At 42.9% G+C, this 25,600-nt stretch overlaps 1 protein-coding gene across 1 annotated transcript; it reads right to left on the bottom strand.

Annotated features, from left to right (window-relative positions):
* Positions 1–567: 567 nt before the first annotated feature.
* On the bottom strand, positions 568–4,752 carry LOC124044418 (B-cell receptor CD22-like). The gene is made up of 8 exons (XM_046364059.1): positions 4,726–4,752; positions 2,834–2,842; positions 2,492–2,681; positions 2,166–2,312; positions 1,695–1,958; positions 1,531–1,621; positions 1,351–1,420; positions 568–1,233 (listed from the first exon to the last, which is right to left on the bottom strand). The coding sequence occupies exons 1-8, from the start codon at positions 4,750–4,752 to the stop codon at positions 961–963; spliced, it is 1,071 nt and encodes a 356-aa protein (XP_046220015.1). The 3' UTR covers positions 568–960.
* Between the last annotated feature and the right edge of the window lie 20,848 nt (positions 4,753–25,600).

Raw genomic sequence — 25,600 nt, 5'->3', positions numbered from 1 at the left:
CGTGGATTTCAGGAAACAGCCGAGGGAGCAGCCCCTGATCCACCGACGGGACAGTAGTGGAGAAGGTGGAAAGTTAAGTTCCTCGCCGTGCACATCACGGACAAACTGAAATGGTCCACCCACACAGACAGTGTTTAATACATCACTACACCCTGGTTACACCTCCACACCTGGTGACATTCATTTACTACATTACTACATCCTGGTTACACCACCTTCACACCTGGTGACATTCATTTACTACATTACTACATCCTGGTTACACCACCTTCACACCTGGTGACATTCATTTACTACATTACTACATCCTGGTTACACCACCTTCACACCTGGTGACATTCATTTACTACATTACTACATCCTGGTTACACCACCTTCACACCTGGTGACATTCATTTACTACATTACTACATCCTGGTTACACCACCTTCACACCTGGTGACATTCATTTACTACATTACTACATCCTGGTTACACCACCTTCACACCTGGTGACATTCATTTACTACAGCACTACACCCTGGTTAATGTCACCAGGTGTGGAGGTGTAACCAGGGTGTAGTAATGTAGTAAATGAATGTCACCAGGTGTGGAGGTGTAACCAGGGTGTAGTAATGTAGTAAATGAATGTCACCAGGTGTGGAGGTGTAACTAGGGTGTAGTGATGTAGCAAATTAATGTCACCAGGTGTGGAAGGGGACCTACTGACAGTGCGAAATAATAATAATGTGATGTCTGTGGTTGACACCAACTAGAAGTACTAAGGGACTAAAATTGGGATGCAGAGCTGACGTCCTGTCTTCATGAGGCCTCTTTCTAACTACCAAAACGTCAGTGAAGTTCTACAAGAAATGCATTTTTGGAGCAAACATACTATACAAGAAGAATAGTTGGAAAATATCCCTACAATTTGTCCATAACAATTGGCTTATTTCTCTTTACTTTTGCATGTCTCACCAGCTACACTAAAACCTGGTGTTTCCAGTGTACTGTACCAGTGGTCTCTACTGGCATGTCAACAGCACTGGTGTGGTTAAATTTCACAGCAGCGTACTGGACATCCTCCTCCTGTTTCTGGGGTTGAGACGGTTGGGCAGTGGAGTATTCAGGCACTTCCTGGTTTCTGTGTTGAATGCTGGCGTATTGAACGTTATCCTGGTTGTCTGTGTCCACTGTCGGTGCTGCAGTATGGGTCATGCCTGAGATGTTGTCATACACGGGACTAGAGTCTTGCTGATGAGGAGAGAGGACAGACAACATGAGGGTTGAAAAATAAAGTAATACCACAGTCATTGAGTCCATCTCTTCAAATACCACTTTAGTTCTCAGTCAACTGATTCCAACACTCACCTGTCCATTGTCTACTGTGTCTACTGTGTCTCTTCTGTCTCTTGTGTCGGAGGTGGATTTGGAGGCCTTCCTGTTTTGTAAATTAAAGAATGAACATATGAATGGATGAATCAATTAAAATCAATCAAGCTCAATTATAAAAAACACAATGTAAAAAAAAGAGGTAAATTATTCACTCACCTGAACCACATAAGGACAGAGAGACAGAGGATGAGAACCAGCACAACCACTATGATTCCTATAGATGCATTCTTCACAGAAGCTTGTTTCTCTAAAGCATAAAGAATGATATGAATGTTATCTGATAGTGTAACTTCAAATTTAAAATAAAAACACAATCTTACCGGCTACAATGATCAATTGAGGTGTAGATATCTGGGCTCCAATTGTATTCTCAGCCTCACAGTAGCATTCTCCACTGTCCTCAGAGCTGATGTTAGTGATGCTGTAACTCTGTCCTGATGCTTTTGGTGAGGTTACGTTCTTCTTGTACCAGGTGTATTTGTCCACAGGTGGGTTGGCATCACTGCTGCAGGTCAGAGTCACTGAACTGCCCTCCACTATTTTACCAGAGGGACTGACTGATACTGACACTCTCTTTGGGCCATCTAGTGTTGGGAATGACATACAAATGAACACACAGTGTAACCAAAGTATAATACTAGAATTAAATTGGTTAGATTATATATATTTATTGTACTCACATCTGACAGTGAGAGTCTCTTCAGCAGAGGGGAGATTCTCATGGCCGTTTACAGCACAGGAGTATCTGCCTGTATCCTCACTGCTGACTGGGTCTAGTTACAGGTTGTTACTTTTGGTCTTTGGGTTTGTGAGACGTTGTCTGTTCTTCTTCCAGATGTAGGTGGGGTTGGGGTTGTCAGTCAGAGTACAGGTGGTGCTACAGGTCAGTGTCACAGGCTGTCCCTCTGTCACTATAGTTTGAAATTTTGCCTCCAGGCCTGTGATTAAAAACAAACATTATAACCTTATCAACTTACCCAACAACCATTGTAAGCAAATGACACAAGACGTCCATATTATATACAGACTGTCATTCCTAATGTACTGTATAATATCAAATTAAAACAGATTTCCAAATACTTGAATGTAACTGATAAAGTATTACAAAATAGTGTACCTGTGACGGACAGCCTGACTCCAGGACTGCCAGAATAGCTCTCACTTCTCACACTTTGAAAGACATGACCTTGTATGATCTGAGTCCTAAATGTAAACCAGTACTCAGCTGAGTCACTCTCTCTCAGGTCTGTGATTCTCAGGGTGCAGTCGTTCACGCTGTCCCCATAGTACTCCACACGATCATCATTCTGAGGTTTCACAACAGACCATCTATAGAACCATGATGTCCCTGTGACTGTATGACCTCTGGGATATGTATAAGAGCAGGACAGATCCACTGTTGACCTCTTCAAGGCACAGATACTCTGAGGGTTGTAAGTCACCCTCCAGCCATTCTGACCCAGTACCACTGCAACACAGTCACACATCACAGGGCAACTAAAGAACAATTAAAGAAACCCCTGGCCCACACCCAATTTTTTTCACCAGTTGAGGAGAGATAAGCGAATGGAAACCACAAGCATATACTATATGTGAGGTGTGAGGAGCAAATCTAAATATTAACAAGGAAATTAATAATTTACAACAAATGAACATTGAGAAGCAACTTATTGTGATTTGTTTAGAAATGTCTATAGATTGAATAGCAAAGCATAGGAAAAGGATGGTTACTGAAAAGGTTAGGAATGAGACCATACCTGTCTCAGACCAGATAAAGACCATCAACACACTTCCTGCTGTTCTCAATGCCATTGTTGCATCTCCATGCAGTCTTACAAAGAGAACGGTAGACAACTAAAACACACTTTATAACTGGTGAATAACTGCACTTGATACTTAGCACACAACAGTATTATATATATATATTGCTCTAAATACATTTCCCCCTCTAATTCTGACCATAGCGTTAAGGTCAACGATCCTATCATTATCACAATATATGGTTTATTACTAAAAACATCAAATTAAACACAATGTTATGAGATATTGTCACACGTACTTACAGAGTGAAGTGGAAAGGACTTGTACAGTAAATCAACTGACTAGCAGTGTGTGGAAACAGAAACTAACAGTGTGGTTGGCACATATTGAAAGTAGCTGATACAGAGCTGTCCTTCCACTTTAGACATTAACATAGATGATGCGGTTACGAGGAGCGAAGGGGGGGAACCCAAGAGCGGACTCAGAAGAGGAAGTCGGGATGAATGTGTCTATTGAACGCAGAGAAATATGAAGTGCAGAACCGGGGTAGCTCAGATGAGTGCAAAACAACAGGAGTGTAGAATGAGGTTGGAGTTGCCTGCGCAGGACAGGGAAACAGGTCCTGAGGGGAATCCAAGGGAATGGTGGGGAGTGAAATCCAGAGCAAGGTGGTGAGATGTGGAACAGGAGACAGAAACAGAGCGGTATTGTAAGGAGAGGACAAAAAATGGTTTAAGGCAGGGAAACAAGCACAGCAGAGCAGAGCAACAGGATTTTGAGAAAAGACAAAAGGCTAGATAAATAACTGATTGAGCAGAGATTACGTTCTGGCAGAGTGGAAGTGGCAGGAATGGGTATATGTAGAGATCTTAATTTATGGATGAGTTGCAGCTGGTAGGGATCTGCTCTGACTCCAGCACACCTGTCTCCAATCACACAATTAAACAGAGAGGGAGAGGGCGAGAGAGAACACAGGGAAAGAACTGTAGGTAAAGGAGACACCGGACAACCACCAGAGGGCGTAGCAGGAGCAGATGTGACAGATGCATTCTACCTAATAATGATAATTACAATAATCCTCATTATGATCATTATAATAATCAGAACACCACAACAGACTTATATGGCACGCTAGAAGCAGAACAACTGATGATGTCACCTAGGCCTACAGATCTGTTAACAGAGCAGATTGAATAGAACATGATAGAAGAAATATGGTTACTACGATGAAGAATAGATTGCACCTGATACTGCAATTAGGAGGTATCAGGCAATGAGACTAATGTTGTATTACATGCTAGTACATAACACATATGGAAACAGTAATGCAAAACAAAACGTTTTACAATGAGATTCATATGCAGAACAAATCATCAAATGCAGTACAATCACATGGAACAAGCTATTATCAAGTTGCAAAAAGGAAGCAAGCCCAAATATCCTTTATTGACTGATAATTACTTTTTTTCTTGTTTTTTTCTTAACAAGCTAAAGCTATTTTACCTTGATAAGACGATTAAAGTAAAATAATAACAGTAATATAATGTAGATAATTTGATAGAAAACAAATACTATTTGATCTGATCTCACCTGTCCGTTGTCTGCTGTCCTTTGCATCTCCCTCCCTGCAGTCTTAGAAACACAAAAGGTAGACAACTTAAACACACTTTATAACTGGTGAATAACTAAGCCTGGTGCATATAAAAATGCACAATACTGTTGTTTACATCTAAGGACACTATGCCTCTTTTTTTTGTGCCAAGCATCTTTTGTATGAATCAAGGACACATTTTATATGCTCAACTTCAAACCAAGGATTTTAATCTGTCATCGTGAAATTAGTCATCAATGTATTTGATGGGTAACCTTATTGATCAGTATTAAAAGTGTCTAAGGCAGTGGTTCCCAAATTTTTTATAGTCCAGTACCCCTTCAAACATTCATCCTCCAGCTGCGTACCCCCTCTAGCATCAGGGTCAGTGCACTCTCAAATGTTGCTTTTTTGCCATCATTGTAAGCCTGCCACACACACACTATGCGATACATTTATTAAACATAAGAATGAGTGTGATTTTGTCACAACCTGGCTCGTGGGAAGTGACAAAGAGCTCTAATTAGGACCAGGGCACAAATAATAAAACTTTTGCTCTTTATTTAGCCATTTTACATACAAAACTTGATTTGTTCATCAAAATTGTGAAAACATCTCCACAGGTTAATGAGAAGGGTGTGCTTGAAAGGATGCACATAACTCTGCAATGTTGGGTTGTATTGGATAGAGTCTCAATATTAAGTCATTTTCCACATTGTCTCTGCATGCATTTCGTTATCATGCTAGTAAGGGCTCAGAATCCACACTCACATACTGTAGGTACGTGGTTGTAAAGGGCATCCGTGTCTTAACAGCTCGATTTGCCAAGGCAGGATATACTGAGCGCAGCCCTATCCAGAAATCTGGCAGTGGCTTTCGATGAGGCTCTCTTGTTCAGATATCAGTAAGTGGACTGGAGGCAGGTCATGAAAGCGATAACGAATCCAGTTGTTTATGTCATCCGTTTCGGGAAAGTACCTGCGTAATTGCGCACCCAACTCACTCAGGTGCTTCGCTATATCATTGTCCTTAAGCTTGAGTTAATTTGCACACCAAAAAATCATACAATGATGGAAAGACCTGTGTGTTGTTCTTGTTAATGCAGACAGAGAAGAGCTCCAACATCATAGCCTCAATTTTGTCCCGCACACTGAATATAGTTGTGGAAAGTCCCTCTAATCCTAGATCCAGATCATTCAGGTGAGAAAAACATCACCCATATAGGCCAGTTGTGTGAGAAACTCGTCATCATGCAAGCGGACAGACAAGTGAAAATTATAGAAAGTAAAGAAAACTTTAAGCTCGTCTCTCAATAAAAAAAACATGTCAATACTTTGCCCCTTGATAATCATATTAAATGAGCGTTACATGGTCGCTGCCCATATCATTGCATAGTGCAGAAAATACATGAGAGTTCAGGGGCCTTGCTTTAACAAAGTTAACCATTTTCACTGTAGTGTCCAAAACATATTTCAAGCTGTCAGGCATTCCCTTGGCAGAAAGAGCCTCTCAGTGGATGCTGCAGTGTACCCAAGTGACACCAGGAACAACTGCTTGCACGCATGTTACCACTCCACTATGTCTCCATGTCATGGCTTTTGTGTCATCAGTACAGATACCAACATGAGCAGCAGCTACGTTTGGCTACATACGGACCTTAAGTGGAATTCCCGTGAGAGAGTAACGGTTAATGTGATTGGATGTTAATTATTTGACTAGGATACCTGTATTTGACATTGTGTTGTTATTTCGCTGAACACTAGATGGTTGAATTTTATTTTTGGCAGTGAAATGAGGCTACTCAGGAGAGAGAAAAACCTCACACAAATGTATAGGCCCTTTGGAAAATGTAAATGTTTGAAAATGTGAAGATTATATATATAATTTAAAAAACACGTGAATCACATTTTTATTTGGCGTACCCCAGAACCCCAATTGGGAATACCTGGTCTAAGGTACTGTACCGCTCAGCTCATAATGACTGCTGAAGGCCACTAGATGGCAGTGCCTTGTCATTATTCCAACCTTCATCAAACACGAGATTACAAATCTTTACCAATTTAGCCATGCATCATAAACTGACCTTGAATGGGCTATTTCAGGCAATAAGCTATTTGTTACGTCAGCATAGGAGGGCTACAAACATCCCATAATGCTGATAATTTGATTAGAAATGGCATCATCAGAAATGCAAAGCATCTAGGAAACATGTAGGATACATTGAACACATCCCAAATGGCACTCTATTCCACATATAGTGCCCCTCTTACAGTGCTCTGGTCTAAAGGAGACCACTATTTAAAGTGAATAGGGTGCTATTTATTCTCTGTTATTTATTCTCATGCGCAGACCAGCTGGCCGGTGTGTTTACGGACATATTCAATCAATCCCTATACCAGTCTGCTGTTCCCACATGCTTCAAGAGGGCCACCATTGTTCCTGTTCCCAAGAATGCTAAGGTAACTGAGCTAAACGACTACCGCCCCGTAGCACTCACTTCCGTCATCATGAAGTGCTTTGAGAGACTAGTCAAGGACCATATCACCTCCACCCTACCTGACACCCTAGACCCACTCAAATTTGCTTACCGCCCAAATAGGTCCACAGACGATGCAATCTCAACCACACTGCACACTGCCCTAACCCATCTGGACAAGAGGAATACCTATGTGAGAATGCTGTTCATCGACTACAGCTCGGCATTCAACACCATAGTACCCTCCAAGCTCGTCATCAAGCTCGAGACCCTGGGTCTCGACCCCGCCCTGTGCAACTGGGTACTGGACTTCCTGACGGGCCGCCCCCAAGTGGTGAGGGTAGGTAACAACATCTCCTCCCCTCTGATCCTCAACACTGGGGCCCCACAAGGGTGCGTTTTGAGCCCTCTCCTGTACTCCCTGTTCACCCACGACTGCGTGGCCACGCACGCCTCCAACTCAATCATCAAGTTTGCGGACGACACAACAGTGGTAGGCTTGATTACGAACAACAACGAGACGGCCTACAGGGAGGAGGTGAGGGCCCTCGGAGTGTGGTGTCAGGAAAATAACCTCACACTCAACGTCAACAAAACTAAGGAGATGATTGTGGACTTCAGGAAACAGCAGAGGGAACACCACCCTATCCACATCGATGGAACAGTAGTGGAGAGGGTAGCAAGTTTTAAGTTCCTCGGCATACACATCACAGACAAACTGAATTGGTCCACTCACACAGACAGCATCGTGAAGAAGGCGCAGCAGCGCCTCTTCAACCTCAGGAGGCTGAAGAAATTCGGCTTGTCACCAAAAGCACTCACAAACTTCTACAGATGCACAATCGAGAGCATCCTGGCGGGCTGTATCACCGCCTGGTACGGCAACTGCGCCGCCCTCAACCGTAAGGCTCTCCAGAGGGTAGTGAGGTCTGCACAACGCATCACCGAGGACAAACTACCTGCCCTCCAGGACACCTACACCACCCGATGTTACAGGAAGGTCATAAAGATCATCAAGGACATCAACCACCCGAGCCACTGCCTGTTCACCCCGCTATCATCCAGAAGGCGAGGTCAGTACAGGTGCATCAAAGCTGGGACCGAGAGACTGAAAAACAGCTTCTATCTCAAGGCCATCAGACTATTAAACAGCCACCACTAACATTGAGTGGCCACTGCCAACACACTGACACTGACTCAACTCCAGCCACTTTAATAATGGGAATTGATGGGAATGATGTAAATATATCACTAGCCACTTTAAACAATGCTACCTTATATAATGTTACTTACCCTACATTATTCATCTCATATGCATACGTATATACTGTACTCTATATCATCGACTGCATCCTTATGTAATACATGTATCACTAGCCACTTTAACTATGCCACTTTGTTTACATACTCATCTTATATGTATATACTGTACTCGATACCATCTACTGTATCTTGCCTATGCTGCTCTGTACCATCACTCATTCATATATCCTTATGTACATATTATTTATTCCCTTACACTGTGTATAAGACAGTAGTTTAGGAATTGTTAGTTAGATTACTTGTTGGTTATTACTGCATTGTCGGAACTAGCAGCACAAGCATTTCGCTACACTCGCATTAACATCTGCTAACCATGTGTATGTGACAAATAAAATTGGATTTGATTTGATTTCATACATCTCACAGTGGCCATTCAAGGTTTTTTTCATCATTGAAAGCCCTACAACTGCAGTTATTGCCTCCAATCATAGCATGCCATGTCATAAGTCAAGAAGTATGGCTATTCGTAATATTTTTAGATTTTCCCTGACCTAACCCTGACTGTAAATCAATCCCTGATGTGAATATGGAGGTATTAAAGCACCGCCGCTTCTAAATCGTGGCTGCCACTGCGACAGAACACAGATTCACCAAAATATAAAAACTAGACGGTCAGGGAGAATCCAAATGTTAAAAAAGGACATGGGGACCACATTCATTTTGTTATTTTTGAGTCACTCAGATAGCATAAGTCATGGCTAGTTGTGTTGAATTGCAGGAACTTAGCTTTGAAACTTATATTTTTATCTTAGACCCATGACCAAATGTGTATAATTGCAGAAAATCTGCTTTACAACTGTAAATGTTTTCTCCGCCCCATGGCAACGTGTAGAATTGGAGGAAATTAGCTTTGAAACAGCAACATTTTACCTCTGTGGCCAAGAAGGCCTCTGAAACCTCTCCCCCACCCAACTTTGTCACTGCTGAAAAAAATCCTAGGGGAAACACTGTTATGGCAGTCTAAGCTTTCGTGTGTGCTGTTCCATTGAATTGAACACCATTGAGGACCCAAAACAATGCCCAGTATAACCTTACACCCTGGCAAGATCATTAGTCACTTTAAATCTATCTTCCAGCCCTGGCTAACTACAGTACGAGACATTGAGGTTGTGTATGTACTGTGAGACGGTAGTAAGTCATGCTAGGGAGACTGTCTTGTACCATAATTGGAAAGTGAAATGGGGAGGAAAGATCCCTTAATGATTTAACCCGTCTGTCACTGCAGGCAGGCAGGTGCCTCAGAGAGAGAGAGAGAGAGAGAGAGAGAGAGACTCCTCCCTCTTGTTCACCTCCGCCTGCCTCCCCTCTCCTGCCTCCCCCCGACCCCCCTGCCTGCCTCAGTGCCTCCTTATGCCTCCCCCAGCCTCTCCTCTACTACAGCGCCTAATTGGTTGAATGGTGACTGCTTGTCCCTACACCCCTGGATTCTATATAGTATGATCCATGTCACATGCCAGTGTGAGTTAAGAATGTCAGAATAGATGCATTTGTCCAAATCTCTACAGGGCATATCTTGGGGGATAGGAAGGATGAAGCCGGACCTTCATAGCCCAGAGTGTGACATTTTTTCTTCCCTTTGGGGGCTCCCGAGTGGTGCAGCAGTCTAAGACACTGCATCTCAGTGCTAGAGTGCAAGAGGCGTCACTACAGTCATTGGTTCTACAGGCGGTATCACATCTGGCCGTGATTGGGAGTCCCATAGGGTGGCACACAAATGGCCCGGGTTTGTCCGGGGAAAGCCCTCATTGTAAATTTGAATTTGTTCTTAGCTGATTTGCCTAGTTTAATAAAAAGGTCAAAATGACCTTTTTTGCCCCTTTAACAAACATTTTAGGTGGTGATGTGATTGATGCCCTCTAGTTGAATTTAAGAGAGATTTGCACGGTGACAGGTAAGATGCTGAAAAGTGTGAAACAGGGAGAGAAATTGAAAGATAGTGTGACAATTGAAGTTCTTCCAAACAGCACATCACCAACCCTGATTAGATTCCCCTTGTTTGGTTTGTAAAGGATATTCCTCATTAAAAACGTTTGTTATCTCATTTTGCCAAGACAAGCCGCTGGCACCCTGAATGGAGCCAAAATAAGACAAATACATTTCCTGCCGTGGATTATCTAGCCTCCACTCAGTCATTCAAATAAGATTAATGTCTCCCCATAGTGAATAATGTATGACTGAAGTGGTCTGCAGGGCCAATTTAGCTGGGCCAACCGGCTGATACATACCACTTACTGGCCCATTTGATGCATACATCTTTGGAGTCCGGGGACTGATGAGGATTGGAAAACAGGACTTAACCAGATCAATTACTCCACCAGTGTCATGGCAACATATTGGGCGCCCTAAAATAGGGAGCTATCTAATCTAGCTCCCTCGGCTCAGACTGTGTTGTTCTTTACCCGGGCAAATGAGCTGATGGATGCACAAATGAAGGGAGAGCGAAGGGCCCAAGAAGGGAGACACTGTCTGAGCAGTGCAGTCTGTTAGGACAACAGAGGGGTGTGATTGAATGAGTAGAGAACCCCAATGTGCTGGGGTCAGCTACTAATTCCTTTAAGGTCACAGATAGGGATTTGGCTGAACATCAGATGGATTTATGATTCTTTGAGGCCCACTTTTTCTCACAAGTCAGTCACCACACTGGATACAGGTGTAGGGGTCCTCTTAACGACAGATTGTGATAGAGGGTGAACAACTCCGACCTTCAGAGATCTAGGTGACATCCATCCCTCTGTGACAGAACAGTTACATTCATCCCTTCCATATCCATCTTCTGTCTCGTTTCTGTCTGGCGCTGTCACATTGTGTACAGACTACTCAGAGTATTGATTAGTGATATACCCACTGTAGCCTGAATACCCATCCACATCGCTCTGGCAAAAAAAGCCACACCCACTAGTGTTTCTTCTCCACGTTGAGTCTGCATTTGCTTTCCTCCCCGACTCTTTTAGAATGCAAACACATTTTGACCGTTCTGATTTGAAACAAGCTATACAAAACATACAGATGTTATGGGGGAGAGCATTGCGCAAGACATAAATACTTTACACTTCAATACGTTTTAAGGAGAGCATAGACAATTGATCTAACCAGGTCTCTCCTTCCTTTCCCTCTCTCTTCTTGCTCTCTGAGTTCCGTTCATTACTCATAAGGCCTTTTAACACCGATCTGTCCTTCTGTTTTATGTCCATATTCCAGGGCCAAGCCTACAGTCAGACTAATAGAATCTCTCTCTCTCTCTCTCTCTCTCTCTCTCTCTCTCTCTCTCTCTCTCTCTCTCTCTCTCTCTCTCTCTCTCTCTCTCTCTCTCTCTCTCTCTCTCTCTCTCTCTCTCTCTCTCTCTCTCATACTGCTGTTCTAGTTTATCCTCTTGGGAATGACTGTAATCTAGGAAAAACAAATATAAATGATATTTTTAAAGAGCTCTTGAGAGAGGAGAGGTATTAGATATCGATCCCTCCTCAAGTATTCTTAGGTGCGTAGACATACAGCATATTGCAGTGAGAAAGAACATTGCCAAGTCTGTCAATATGTTTAGCCAGCAGCATACCACACTGCATCCCACTGCTGGCTTCCCTATGAAGCTGTGGACTGGATGGGAGACCAGATGCTGCTGGAAAAACTGTTGGAGGTCCAGTAGGGGGCACTCTGATCTCAGGAGATCCCAGGGTAGTTAGGGAGACATTATCCTGCGTAGTGTGTTGTCTTTTGGGTGGGACGGTAAAATGGGTGTCCCATGGCACTTATCGTAAGAGTAGGTGTGCTAATCTCCGTGTCCTGGCCACCACCTAATCATCCACAGCTTCCAGTTGAATCATTCCTCCCCCCTGCAACTCTTTCCCAGCTTGTTGCTGTAAAAGACAATTTGTTCCCAGTCAACTTACCTGTCGAAATAAATGGTAAAAATGTAATAGATGGCTTCTAAAAATCCATCCTGTTTAAATATGGTGATATGCCAGGATTTGTCCGATAGGGGTAAAGGTTGCTGTGCTCTGAGGTGATGATGTTTTGTAGATGGTGGATGCCATCATGCCAGTCCCTGGGGGAATATCTAGAGTCACACGTAATATCCTCATTCCTTTTGATCTTCATTATTACAGTCCTAGTACTGAAGAGACTGGCTATGTTGGACAGGCTTGAATGATTTATAAATAGATAGACAGAAATGATAGTGACCAGACACTGTCATTCTGTTTGTTTCACACAGACTCCGCACTTCAAATGTTTCCCTATTTTTGTGCAATGTGAGTTGAGATGTAGAAAGACGGTAGTCTGGGACTGCGACACTGAAATGAATGAGGTTGGACATCAAAAATGTCAAGTAATGAGCATCTCTTTTGGATAAACCGCTGAGCCACACACACTGATGAAGCTATCTATTTTCAGACAACTTTTTAGTTGAATACTATAGTTTTCCCCAAGAATAGGATCATTCTTTTGAATGCCCGATTAAGATTTTAAGATTTCAAACTGCTGACATGTGGTGGAGAAAGACTAGCGCTTTGTGACATTTAGAAAATTGGATCCCGTGTTAAAAATCAGCTATGGTGAAATTATATTTTAATGAAGAGATTAATGCTAAAATCTAATCCTAAAAAGCATTGCCTCATTGGCGTTATATGAGTATTTGCAGCTTCATAGCCCTCCTAAGGCTCCTCCAAAATAAATATACTCCATTCCTTCAAGTTTAATATGGAATCTGACTCCTCTTCACCTACTAGCACTGATGCTCCATCTAGCCGCCACCCTATCCAGGGCTCTGGTCAAAAGTAGTGCACTTTATAGGGAAAGTGTGCAATTTGGGACGTAGAAATAATGTGTTGGCTTATCAGACACTCATTGTATGTGACTGCTCCATCTCATTAGTTCAGGTCTGGATGGTAGGCCTGGAGGCTCCAGAGTTGATTTTGGAATAACAGTGACTTCACTGCATGGACCGCCACCGACCAGCCAGGAGACAGGAGAGGGCCTCGGTAGAGGAAACTTTTCAAACGCAATCAAGGTTTGAAAAATGAGGGACCCAAAAGTTTTAGGGTTTGGTCCTTTGGTGCGCTGCATAGAATGATAATAATGATTATGCAGATAATCAGATAGAACCTACAGCTGGGTGCTTGGTTAGCTGATTCATGAGACAAATGGCAGAGGTACAGATGTATGAAGTGTCTGAAAACAATAGACTCTCGCTGCTGTTTCTTTTATCTGAAATCTTCATTTCTGTCCACTTCGTTTCCATTCTATGCCTCGTTTCATTGGTTGCCCTGGCAGTGTCACAGTGTATGTTAATAGAGCGTTTCAGCCACTGACTGCTCAGAGATAAAGAGGATTCATCTGCTATGGTATGTTGTTTAAATGTCCCTAGCGGGAAGGGACAGGTCACTTTGGAGACCCCGAGCGTCAGTGCCGTGTCATCCATGTGTCATCCCTGTATTTGGCAGCATATCTGCCCTGAGCATCCCTTCCTCTGTTGTACAAAGTGCAGACGTCTCCTCCTGTCTTAGAAATTGGGAAAAACTATTGTGAAAGTTAATTAGGCAAATGGCAATGAGTTATTGAAGCACAAGACCAACAGGTTGATCTGTGCTTTGCTCTATAACATGGATGAATATTTACCCATTTCCCCACTATTTGCCTGAAACCTCACACTTAGATACATAAAGATATGAACATACATATTTTTCACCACTTACATCTCATATACAAGCTCATTCATATTTCATACATGTTCTGTTCTATTAATTAATACATACCCACATGCACACAGTTATAGACATCTGGAGAGTGGGAGGAGAAGGTGAGGGCTGTGGTATTCCAAACACTTAGAGAGGGTGTAGTGTTTACAGCAACACCTGGAGCCAGTGACGGGTGTAACAGGGCACACTAGCACAGACAGAACTGCTGCGGTAATTGCGCTCACACTACATTAAACATTGTCAGACCATCTAACTGAATCTTAGACCGCGTAAACACACACGCGCGCACGCACACACGCACGCACGCACACACACACTGTTTCAAGCAATGGTGCCTAGAGAGAAAAAAAAACAGACACATTCAGTAGAAGGATACATCATTCTCTTGAGCATGGTGTTTTGCTCATTAAAAAGCAACAGGCATCAAAGATCCACATTGCGAATCAGATGTGTGTATTAAATCTCTCCTGTATTTTATGTCAGGGTTATGATATTGAAGCTGTCTGATAAGAGCCAGGGTAATGGTTTGCATATGGACTGCTTCCTGTTTCGCTCCCCCCTCTGCACCATTGCGCCTCCCCTGATTTCCTTCTTCAACAGTAATGGCTACCAAATGGTACCCCTGACACACACCCCCCGTACTAAATAGTAAAGGAGCAAATGTGCCAATGGGTTTTCTGATGCTGTTGCAGATGTCTGGCTGGCTGGCTCTGACCTTCAGGGCTAGCTAAGTCAGTCATTTATGTTGGTTTCCTGAAATCAGACGTAGCTCAAGGAAAGTGAATTGCATGTCTCTGTTTTATAAGTCTGCAGAGCAGAGTAAATGATGTGTTGATACATTAGATTCAGATTGATTCTATAAACACACCTTGTCTGGAAATGTAAGCTCGTGTAAGCTCATGGAAGGATTCTGCATTTAACCAGAACTCTTTGCCTAACCAGCCCATAATAGAGAAAATCAATGAAATTATTAGAATGACATGGCATACTTCCTCTGTATACTTTCTTTGTAAACACACACCATTTTTTCACATGCTGTGTTGTTTCACATGCATTATAGTTTTTGGCTGAATGGAAATTAAAAGCATTTGCAGCCTGTGATCAGGGGCTTTAATTTGTCATGAGGAAATTTTCAGGTCAGTTGGAAAACCCACCAAATGGCAGTCAATGTCACCAGCAGCCAGGGCTCTGTGACCTTGGCATGCCAAATCTGTACTACGTCCCAAATGGCACCCTATTCTCTATATAGTTCACTCCTTTAGAACAGAGGCCTATGGATGGGTCCTGATCAAAAGTAGTGTACTAAATTGGGAATAGGGTGCAATTTGGGACGCAGTCCAGACCTGGGCCTAGCTGTGGAGGGCGGAAGCTCCAGGCCTCAGACACAATGGTGGCCCAGCCCAGCCAGTCCCCCTGTTAGCTGGATGACAGATGGTGCTAGGCCGTCCCTGGGTCCTGGAATGCATATCCGGTCCAGCCAGACAGGACCCCATGGTAGCCCTAAAACAGGCCCCGGAGGAAAGGGGGGAATAGGGGGGTTGTGATGGAGGGGTTAGTAGGGTTGGGGGGTCCAAGGTCCTTGGGGGGAAGTTGGGGGCTCTATCACCTGTGCTGAACTTGATGGATGTCCTCTCCTCCCCCCCCACCCTGGTTTGAGGTATAGAGTGGATGGAGGTGGATGGAGGTGGATGGAGGTGGATGGAGGTGGATGGAGGTGGATGGAGGTGGATTGAGGTGGATGGTGGAACGGGAATGTCAAGGTATTTTCAGAATGAGTATCAACTACTGATGTGCAGATTCGTTCTTTTTTAACTTTTTTTACCGACTCCAGAGTCATAATTGTTTTTTCTGAGTTCATTAGGGATTTGTTTTTAGTGGTTCGACCTGCTGGCCGCAATTGTTTGGGGGGCTGCAATTCACGAACCAAGCAATGCATTTCGCCAAGAATTGGTGACTATCTAGTCCGGTTGCGGCCACAACTGCCTAGAGCAGGTTGACAGTTATTGTCATGATCTAGGCTGCATCACAGCCAGCCGTGATTGGGAGTCCCATATGGCGGTGCACAATTGTCCCAGTGTCGCCCGGGTTTGGCCGGGGTAGGCCGTCATTGTAAATAAGAATTTGTTCTTGACTGACTTGCCTAGTTAAATTAAGGTTAAATTATAAAAATACAACAAAATATAAAATAATCTTGCTCTGGAGGCAAAACTGAGTTATTTCTGCAAGATGTGCCAGCTGCAAAGTCAAAATTGGCTATATTGTAACAATTCATAAATAAATAAAATAAAAAAATGCTATTTGGCCTTAATTTAAGGTTAGGATTAGGCATTAGGGTTAACAGTGTGGTTAAGGTTAGGGTTAGCTCTAAAATCTGTTTTTATGACTGTGGCTGTTCCAGCTGTTAACCACTGCAGAGATGTCTCAAGCGCAAGATTCATGACAATACATTCCAACCTGCACAACTTGACCTCGTTTCAAATGTATCAAGAAATTCTTATTTGTATGCCAAGCAATCAACAAATGTACATTGTTTAAAGCACACGTCTTAGTCACAAATTATAGCACCAATAAAGCACTCCATGGTGAACGAGAGGCTTGTAGAATCATGACTCTCGAGTTTTCAGTTCATCGTTCACCGGTAGGGGGTCGTGCATGCTCTGGGCATTACTGAATCACATTGTCGTCAGGACACCATTGTAAATGAGACACTGGTCTCAATGTGGGTTCCCCTGAATAAATATAAGTTAATAAAAAATTCACAAAATGAGTCGAAAGATTTGTTCTTTTGATTGAACGAGTCGAAATGATCGGGGTCAGTAAAAAGAGCCGAACTTCCCATCACTAGTGTCGACTCCTGACAAGGCACCTTATCACATGCATGGACCCCATGGACCTGCTCACACTGCCAGGTCCCTGAGATGTTATAACTACCATAGCAAACGAGGGTTGGGACTACGTTTCCACCATTGTAAGGACACAGGGCAGGGCATGACTTGTAAGGATGTCAGCAAGGGCATATTGGGCTGTGTGGGTGGGCTTGAAGCTCAGTGGAAGCGGTGCAGACAGATTGATGTTGTTATTCTGTCACACCTCAGTGTCTCACACCTTGGTGACACAGTGTAATTTGTATGTATCACTTTCACATTGCTGCTCATGCCATAAGACTGCTACTGGAGATGTATTCTTCACATGTATGACTGTGAGCATGTATTGAACTCATTGTTGTGTACATACACATTGCATGTAGTTGGGGGTAAATCCATCTGTTGTAATTGAGGGCTTTGGGGATAGACTCATTTCTACATTCCATTCACGTTGACATTTGGAGGCAGGTCACGCAGTCCCTCACATGGCTGACACTTTGTTTGGATTGGCCGCAGGAGGGGAGGGGGGGCTTCCTGATTGGTCTTTGACCCTTTCCTGTCAGTTCAGGTGAAGGCAATAATTGGACACTCAGGAAAAATAAACACGATCCAGATTAAAGACCCAGACAAGACGTGCCCGATGGAGGAAAGCGAGAAAGAAAACACAGTCCATCATTAGTAGATGATTTCTACTGTTGACACACATGCAAAGGTCACAGCTCCGATTAGCCCCTGGCTAAACCTAAATATCAGATCATAGATATTATTGGTAGATCGATAATGGTCTGTCTGTATGACAGGAAGCAATGAAGGTAGAGGATTAGCTTGAGATGTGCTGGTGAATAAACAATGTCGACTGCTTTGTCTTCCCCAAAGCCATTCCATTGACATGAAGTGCAAGGTTGATGTATGCTTTCACCTTTTGTTTTGACCCTATGGCACTGAGTGGATCGGGAGGAGTATGACCTAGCCCAGGGTTTACCAAGCTTTGTCCTGGAGCCGATAACCTTCACAGTTATGGTTTGCAGACATTTCCATATACTAGCTTGTGAAGGCCGTCTTTGGTATGTACAATAGTTGCTAAAAGTTATTTCATTGTATAATTTGGACCAACTCTAATTTTAATGTTCTCTCGACCATCCAATCCCTCCAGAAATACTCAAAATAAATGAATACCGGATTTAGCAACATGACTCAGCCAGTAGTTAAAACCACAGGACTATTCTAGAAGGATGATTAACTTCCCATCACATTCTTCTGAGCAGACCAGACAATCTTTTGAAATAGTGCAATTTCCATCGCACACCCTATAATTTCAACACACAAAACCGAAACACTGGAAACCTTTTTCTTCAAAGATAAGTAGTGTGCTTTAAATTCCATCCGTCTGAGTCTCTACTGTGACAGAAAAAAACTGACTATGGCACTTAAATATACACAATGCAAAAATATGATCCTAAACATGACCCTGAAGAAATACACAATGCATTCGCTAAATATATTTGGACAAGGTTCTGATGAAGTCAGTGGTGGTACAGTATGGTTGCATCCCAAATGGCACCCTATTCCCAATATAGTGCACTACTTTTGACCAGGGCTCTATACAGGGAATAAGTTGCCATTTGGGACGCAGTGTCTCCTCTCATCTGGCCAATGCCGTATCACTGTCCTCAGCATGAATATTTAAAATAGTGATTTAGATGCAAATGAGGTGTGCAATGCATTACCTGGCAAATTTCCTTTTTTTCCACCCTGAAGCTGCCTCCTTGCGCCCCATTGCACCAACATCGCACAGTTACAAAACAATGTTTTTGTCAGCTACTCCCTCTCTTAATGAGAGAATGAAATGAGATTGGTTAAGGTCTGTCTGTGGCCGTCTCTGATGATTGAGTTTGGGCTACATATTGACGTCTTTGCCAGCAGTATCAATTTGGCATGAATTTTTCTTGTGGAATGGGACAATAAAAAGTTTATGTTGCACATGCACAGCTGACGACATAATGCCAAGGATGTCCTTTAAACACACAAATTATGTTTGACTGAGAAATATTTCTGATTTAGGCACAATACTCTTTGGCGAGTCATCACTTGCTTACGCATTCTGTGTTATTGTCCGTTATTGGCCTGCAGGGTGAAATGTCTCTGCTTACAGTAAGTGACCATTCAGACAGCATAAACACAATACTTCAACACTGCTTTTTTCTTGTCAGCCTAAGAAGATAAACTACTCTGTAACCAATGGGTAATTGGCGTCTAATTGAAGGGTAAGACTGATCTTTTCCAGTGGAATGAAGTGAAACATCATACTTGTAAACAACAAATAGTGCTGTTTGACACGTGCCTGGTTGGTCAGAAACAGAGAGGAGACTGAGGAGGAGGTAGAATGAGGAGCAATCCTCTCCTAGAGGAGGTCTGGTCTGGTGGTTTGTTGGCTGAGGTCTTGGCCTGGGTCTCTGTTTGTGTCTCTGTCTCTCTGTGAAATCACTCTCTGAGCTCCTCTGTGGCCTGTGGCCCCCGTCCCAGAAGCCTTGACTGACTGGGCACCCACTGAGTATAAACAGCCTCCTCATGGGTAGCTAACATCAGATCCGGGCCAGGGGTTGGGGCAAGAGGATAGGCTGATTGGACCAATGCATTCCACAACTCGCACAGACTGCTGCAGCAGCTGCCAAATCAGACGATCAGTGAGAGGAGCTTTGGGACTGTCTGTGAGGAACATTGAGCATGAATGGAAAAGGAAAGCCTGTTTGAGAACTTCTATTTTACTTCTAGCATTAGGAAATATCATACAGCCGGTCTACATGTTTGTCTGATGATGGTTGTACAAGCTGAAATGGGCAGTAAGTGAATAAAGATTGATCTAACAACCGAACCCTCACATTTACACTCAGCTTTTACCAAGTCCCCCATACTCAGAGGAAAATGTATATGTAATCAGTAGGCATGCTACAATTCACCAATATGCATCAATCCCAAATTAAAATGTTTAAGATTCAAGTGCATAGGTCCGCAGACCCCAAACCGATCCAAATGCAGCATGCATTGGTCAGAAAATCGATTCAAACGTTACGAATCACAGATTCACTCAAATGTTTAGCTCATATTATTTCTATCTTCCAGAAACACTGCTCGTCTTTTGTGACAACTGATATATCCTCTCCTTCAGTGTCGAACCTCATGCAACTGTGTTTACAGTCATTGATCTACAAGTAATTTTGCATGCCAAACAACCCCAGGCAATATCAGTGGCCTAGTCAAAATGCCCACTGTGCCCAGCTTCACATGCTGACCCACGCAAGGTAGGCGTCCTGTTCCTGATCTTGCACATCTCTGAGGCATTGTCAGCATTCAAATGCTAAAATAGCCCGCATGATATTATGCTTTATTAGTTGAGTGACAAAGCATGTAATTTGTTAGGCTATTGTTATCTATGCGCTGTTGTTATCTATGCGCTGTTTTACTGGAATGAAAGTAAGTTACCGGAGACAACTTACATCTAGCTATACCTGCTTAACGGGGGAATACAATTTATTTTATTGTGATTGTTCAGGTTCAACCTCTATTTTTTTATTGAACCTTTATATAACTAGGCAAGTCAGTTAAGAACAAATTCTTATTTACAATGACGGCCTACCCCGGCCAAACACTAACCCGGACGACGCTGGGCTAATTGTGTGATGCCCTACTGGACTCCCAATTACAGCCGGTTGTGATACAGCCTGGAATCAAACCACGGTCTGTAGGTGACGCCTATAGCGCTGAGATACAGTGCCTCAGACCGCTGCGCAGTTTGGGAGCCCAAAACCGCAGCAATAGTTTTGGTAGTTTTGTTTTAAATAATCCGTGTAAATTGTCATTTTTTGATATACACGGGGTAAAGTTGATCATTTCAAGACAAATAAAATAGTAAAAATAAAGAAAAACCCTTGAAAGACAGATCCAGCTCAGAAAGACCCAACTCATGAGCTTCATCAGTAGCAGATTTTAATCTAGAATGGAAAATAAGATTTGGCATGGTTCTCCAGGTCCTCAAAAGGTTCTACAGCTGCACCATCGAGAGCTTCCTGACCGGTTGAATCACCGCCTGGTATGGAAACTGCTCGGCATCTGACTGTAAGGCGCTACAGAGGGTAGTGCGAACGGCCCAGCACACTGGGGCCAAGCTCCCTGCCATCCAGGACCTATACAATAGGTGGTGTCAGGGGAAAGCCCATAAAATTGTCAGAGACTCCAGTCACCCAAGTTATAGACTGTTTTCTCTGCTACTGCGGTACCGGAGCGCCAAGTCTAGGACCAAAAGGCTCCTCAACAGCTTTTACCCCCAAGCCATAAGACTGCTGAACAATTAATAAAATCGCCACTGGACAATTTACATTGACCCACCCCGCCCTCCCTCCCTCCCTCCCTTTTGTACACTGCTGCTACTCGTTGTTTATTATCTATGCATATTCACTTTACCCCTACTTACATGTAAAAATTACCTCAACTAATCTGTACCCCTGCACACTGACTTGGTACTGGTGCCCCCAGTGTATAGCCTCTTTATTGTTATTCTTATTGTGTTACTTTTTATTATTACTTTTAATTTGAGTCTACTTGGTAAATATTTTCTTAACTCTTCTTGAACGGCACTGTTGGTTAAGGGCTTGTAAGTAAGCATTCCACGTAAATACTTGTTGTATTCAGCACGTGTGACAAATAAAGTTTGATTTGATTTGAATGTGTTTATGCAACAGATGTTAGTGCATAGAATTTTATTGCATCGAACCAAATCGCAGCAATCTATTCTCTAATCAAACAGAATCTTACCGAATCGTTTAAAACTATAACGTATCATTTCTGTATCGTATCGGTGCCGATGTACAGTATCTAGATACGTATAGAATAGTCTTGAAATGGAAAGATGCACATCCCTAGCAATCAGAAATCTATCTATCACACAGCCTAGGAGACTTCAAAACCTCCAATGATTATTTCCTTATCCATTAGTGAATAGATAGAAGGCTATTGGAACTGCTCGTTATACCTCATATGTTTGACATCTAGCGGATAGGGCTGAAAATGAAATGGATATTTCCTCAGGGCGAAGGGCTTAAGTCAGAACACTATATACTGTTGCCTCAGTAACTGTTGTCTGGTGCTTTTGGCAGACCTACCTTTTTCGCGTTCCCATTTTCAAAACACACACACACGCCCGCACGCACGCACGCACGCACGCACGCACGCACGCACACACACACACACACACACACACACACACACACACACACACACACACACACACACACACACACACACACACACACAGATAATCTGTTTAGAGTTTATGTTCTTCAGGCAGGGTAGAGAGAGGACTGTAAGTCATGCATGTCGTACATTATAAAAAGGACCTCTGCACCATAAATCTCCACGCTGGAGGATTTTACGAGCAACAGAAACCGGAGTCTGACTTCAACGATTCTCATGGGGTAGCTGCATTCCCAGGCAGTAGGATGGTGTGTGTGTGAGTGCAGAAGTGTGTGGACTTGGTTGTTGGGGTATTAGTAGTGGGTAGTCAGTGTTCACTACTCTCATATCTGACATAAGGCTTTATCTACCATTGATTTATCTGAGCTGTCAAACATGCTTGAAACACAGTATGTGCAACATAGTGTGTCTACATGTGTGCAGGAGTTGGTAGCTCCTAACCTATTGGCTAGTGCTCTGTGGTGCTGTTTGATTAAAACACATGCCATAGAGACGGGAGGACACTGAACTTGGGGATGTTGACGGCCAAAACATTGATCTCCAACCTGCAGGGCCAGGAAACTCATCAGACCGTCAGCTGCAGACTTTGACATCCCACTGAGCGGTATCTAAAAAGGCATCTGCAGAAACGTTTTGACAACAAAACTGGTGCACTGGAGGAGAGGGAACTTTACCAAATGGGAAAGGTGTCTGGGTTCGCTGCTGTCTGACGACACACCGGATGGGACCTGTCAACCTGAAACTATTTTGCCACTATTTTGTCCTCCTCATCCTGGTTCCTTCATTAGGGGGGGGGGGTTGTTCCACAAAATTAGTCCCTTTTGGGTGGTGTAACTTGGTGAAATTAAACTTGATTTCCCCTAATTGTAACATTGTCATGAAGGGCACATGTTCAACTTAATAAAAATGTTCTCAAGAGGTTCAATTTAAAAAAATACTATAGTAAGTGCCTATTAAGTGCAAAATAAAATAAAGGAGCAGGGATGCTGATTTCACCATAAATCCCTTTGTGACAGAAGGAATGGAAGCTGGTTGTGTGCAACAGGGAGGAGCAATTGAATTCAGGCTTCACACACATTTGTTTAACATTTATATCTATGGGTAACAGGCCCAACCCACTCTGTTTTACATCACAAAACACCAGAACATGGCCAAGAAGAGTTGAACCAGCTCACCCGCTTTTACACTATGATTTGACTATAAGCTGTTCAATGATTTGTTTGAAAAAAATAAAACAAGTTCACGTAATAGGGTCAACCTTCATTTTTTTTAACCTTAAAATGAATCACTAATAACATGGCACAAGTACTAATGTTCAGAAATTACTGTCAAAGAAACAAAATAACAAGAGCTTTATTATGGTGTTGAAAACTTGTTAAGTTGGTAAATGTTAAGTTGGTAAAAAATTACACAGAGTGACATGTCAAAAGGCTGAATTTGGGCACTTTAGCAAGTCTTTATTAATATCAGATTTATTGAATTATCCATGTGGTCTATATTAAATGCCACTTCATTAAATATAACAGACTTTTAAAATGCAATATTGGTGCACCATTTCATTTCATGGAAGAACTACAGGCAAAGCTATGGCCCAGCTCCAATCTATGGTCTAACACAGGACCATTATGACAGATTTATTCAAATGACAATGGCATCAATGAATACAAACCACTTCATAATGGTATGAATCACAATATGGCCTGATATTTAAAAAAATCACCTAAGGGTTTGTGTCATCTGGAGAGTGTCCTATCATCGTGAGAGTGTAAAAAAAAAAAAACATATTTTGGGAAAAGAAAGGCTAGAATGGAATGGCAGCTAATGAATGGAATGGCAGCGTTCCTATGAATAGTTGCTTGTGACTGTCTTTGGATATTAATTTCTTGTTGATCAATGGCGAGGTGTTAAAATAGTTGTGCCTGAGCTGTAAACAGCCAGGGTGAGGACATATGGCCTGTGACTGTTCAGGAAATGAGGGGCCATGTGGCATAAACAGGCATTCTTCAACTGCCACTCTGTCAACATCCACAAGGAGCTTGTATGTTTATTTTGATCTTGCTTGCGTGAGGTCTGGTGAATGTCTTGTGGGAGGCAAGACACAATTCTACTAGATTTGATTTATTTATAAAACCACAAGACAAACACAAAAGCTTTCAGCTCAAGCTAGGGAAGAATACATACGTGTTTATACTCATTCATATAATCACATCTACTATCAAGCCTAACTAATGTGAATGGAAGGATGAGATAATACTCTAACGTAAAGGCCAAGTTAAGTACAGCAAGAGGAGGATGGAGAAAAAACAATGGAATCAGTGGACAACAAGGTTGTTGGAGTGACTCTTAAATGTCATCTGATGCAACTTTGTAGGCACTTCACCGGAGTTCCTCCATAGAAACCAACCCCAGTGAGAGACCAGAGGTTTCTTCACAGCACAGCGGCCCTCTTTAAATAACACATTCCTGTTTTGTTTTCCACTGGGATGGGAAGCTGCCCTGTGGAGTGTCTGTCTGAGCCCGCTGGGCAAGGATGGACCGCGCTATTTCACTCACAGCAGTTTATTGTGGAAAAGTCTCTGGGTTTCTCCCCACCACATCAGGCCAATAGTGACGCGGTGTGTTAGTGATGGGCCTCAATAACCACTTATGCCAGCTAGGTCTGTGCACGCTCTCAAGCACCAGGAGCCTCTGAGGTTTCTGAGCTTCGCTCAGGGCCAGGCGTATGGTACGGGCCAATAAAAAGGCATTAATTAACTTCCACATTCTTAAACAACTGCCATTACCGTGTTTACACTTAATGCCTCTAAATGAAAACAACAACCCTACCTCCCCTCCCTGTACATTGTTGATGTATTGATGGTTCCTTAGGTGAGGAGGACTAGCCTCTAGAACCAACAATTAATAAAAGCCCCATGATGGCTGTTCTGTTCTCTCCCACTGAATGGGTCCAGTTGATTAAAGATTGATCAACTCTGCTAGAAGTGAGAGGAGCCAGATGAGAACTTGGCATAGTGCCCTTGATAGAGGAAACACATAGGACTACAGTACATGTCAGCACCTGCTCTATCCATGACAGACTGACCAGGTGAATCCAGGTGAAAACTGATCCCTTATTGATGTTGCTTGCTAAATCCACTTAAAATCACTGTAGATGAAGGGGAGGAGACATGTTAAAGAAGGGATTTCAAGTCTTCAATCTATTGAGACATGGTGTGCCATTCAGAAGGTGAATGGGCAAGACTTAAAAAACTTCTTAGGGCTAGGGGCAGTATCC

The sequence above is a fragment of the Oncorhynchus gorbuscha genome, linkage group LG09, assembly GCF_021184085.1.
Source record: "Oncorhynchus gorbuscha isolate QuinsamMale2020 ecotype Even-year linkage group LG09, OgorEven_v1.0, whole genome shotgun sequence".
Taxonomy (NCBI): Eukaryota; Metazoa; Chordata; class Actinopteri; order Salmoniformes; family Salmonidae; genus Oncorhynchus; species Oncorhynchus gorbuscha.
This window is presented reverse-complemented; position numbering and strand designations above follow the sequence as displayed.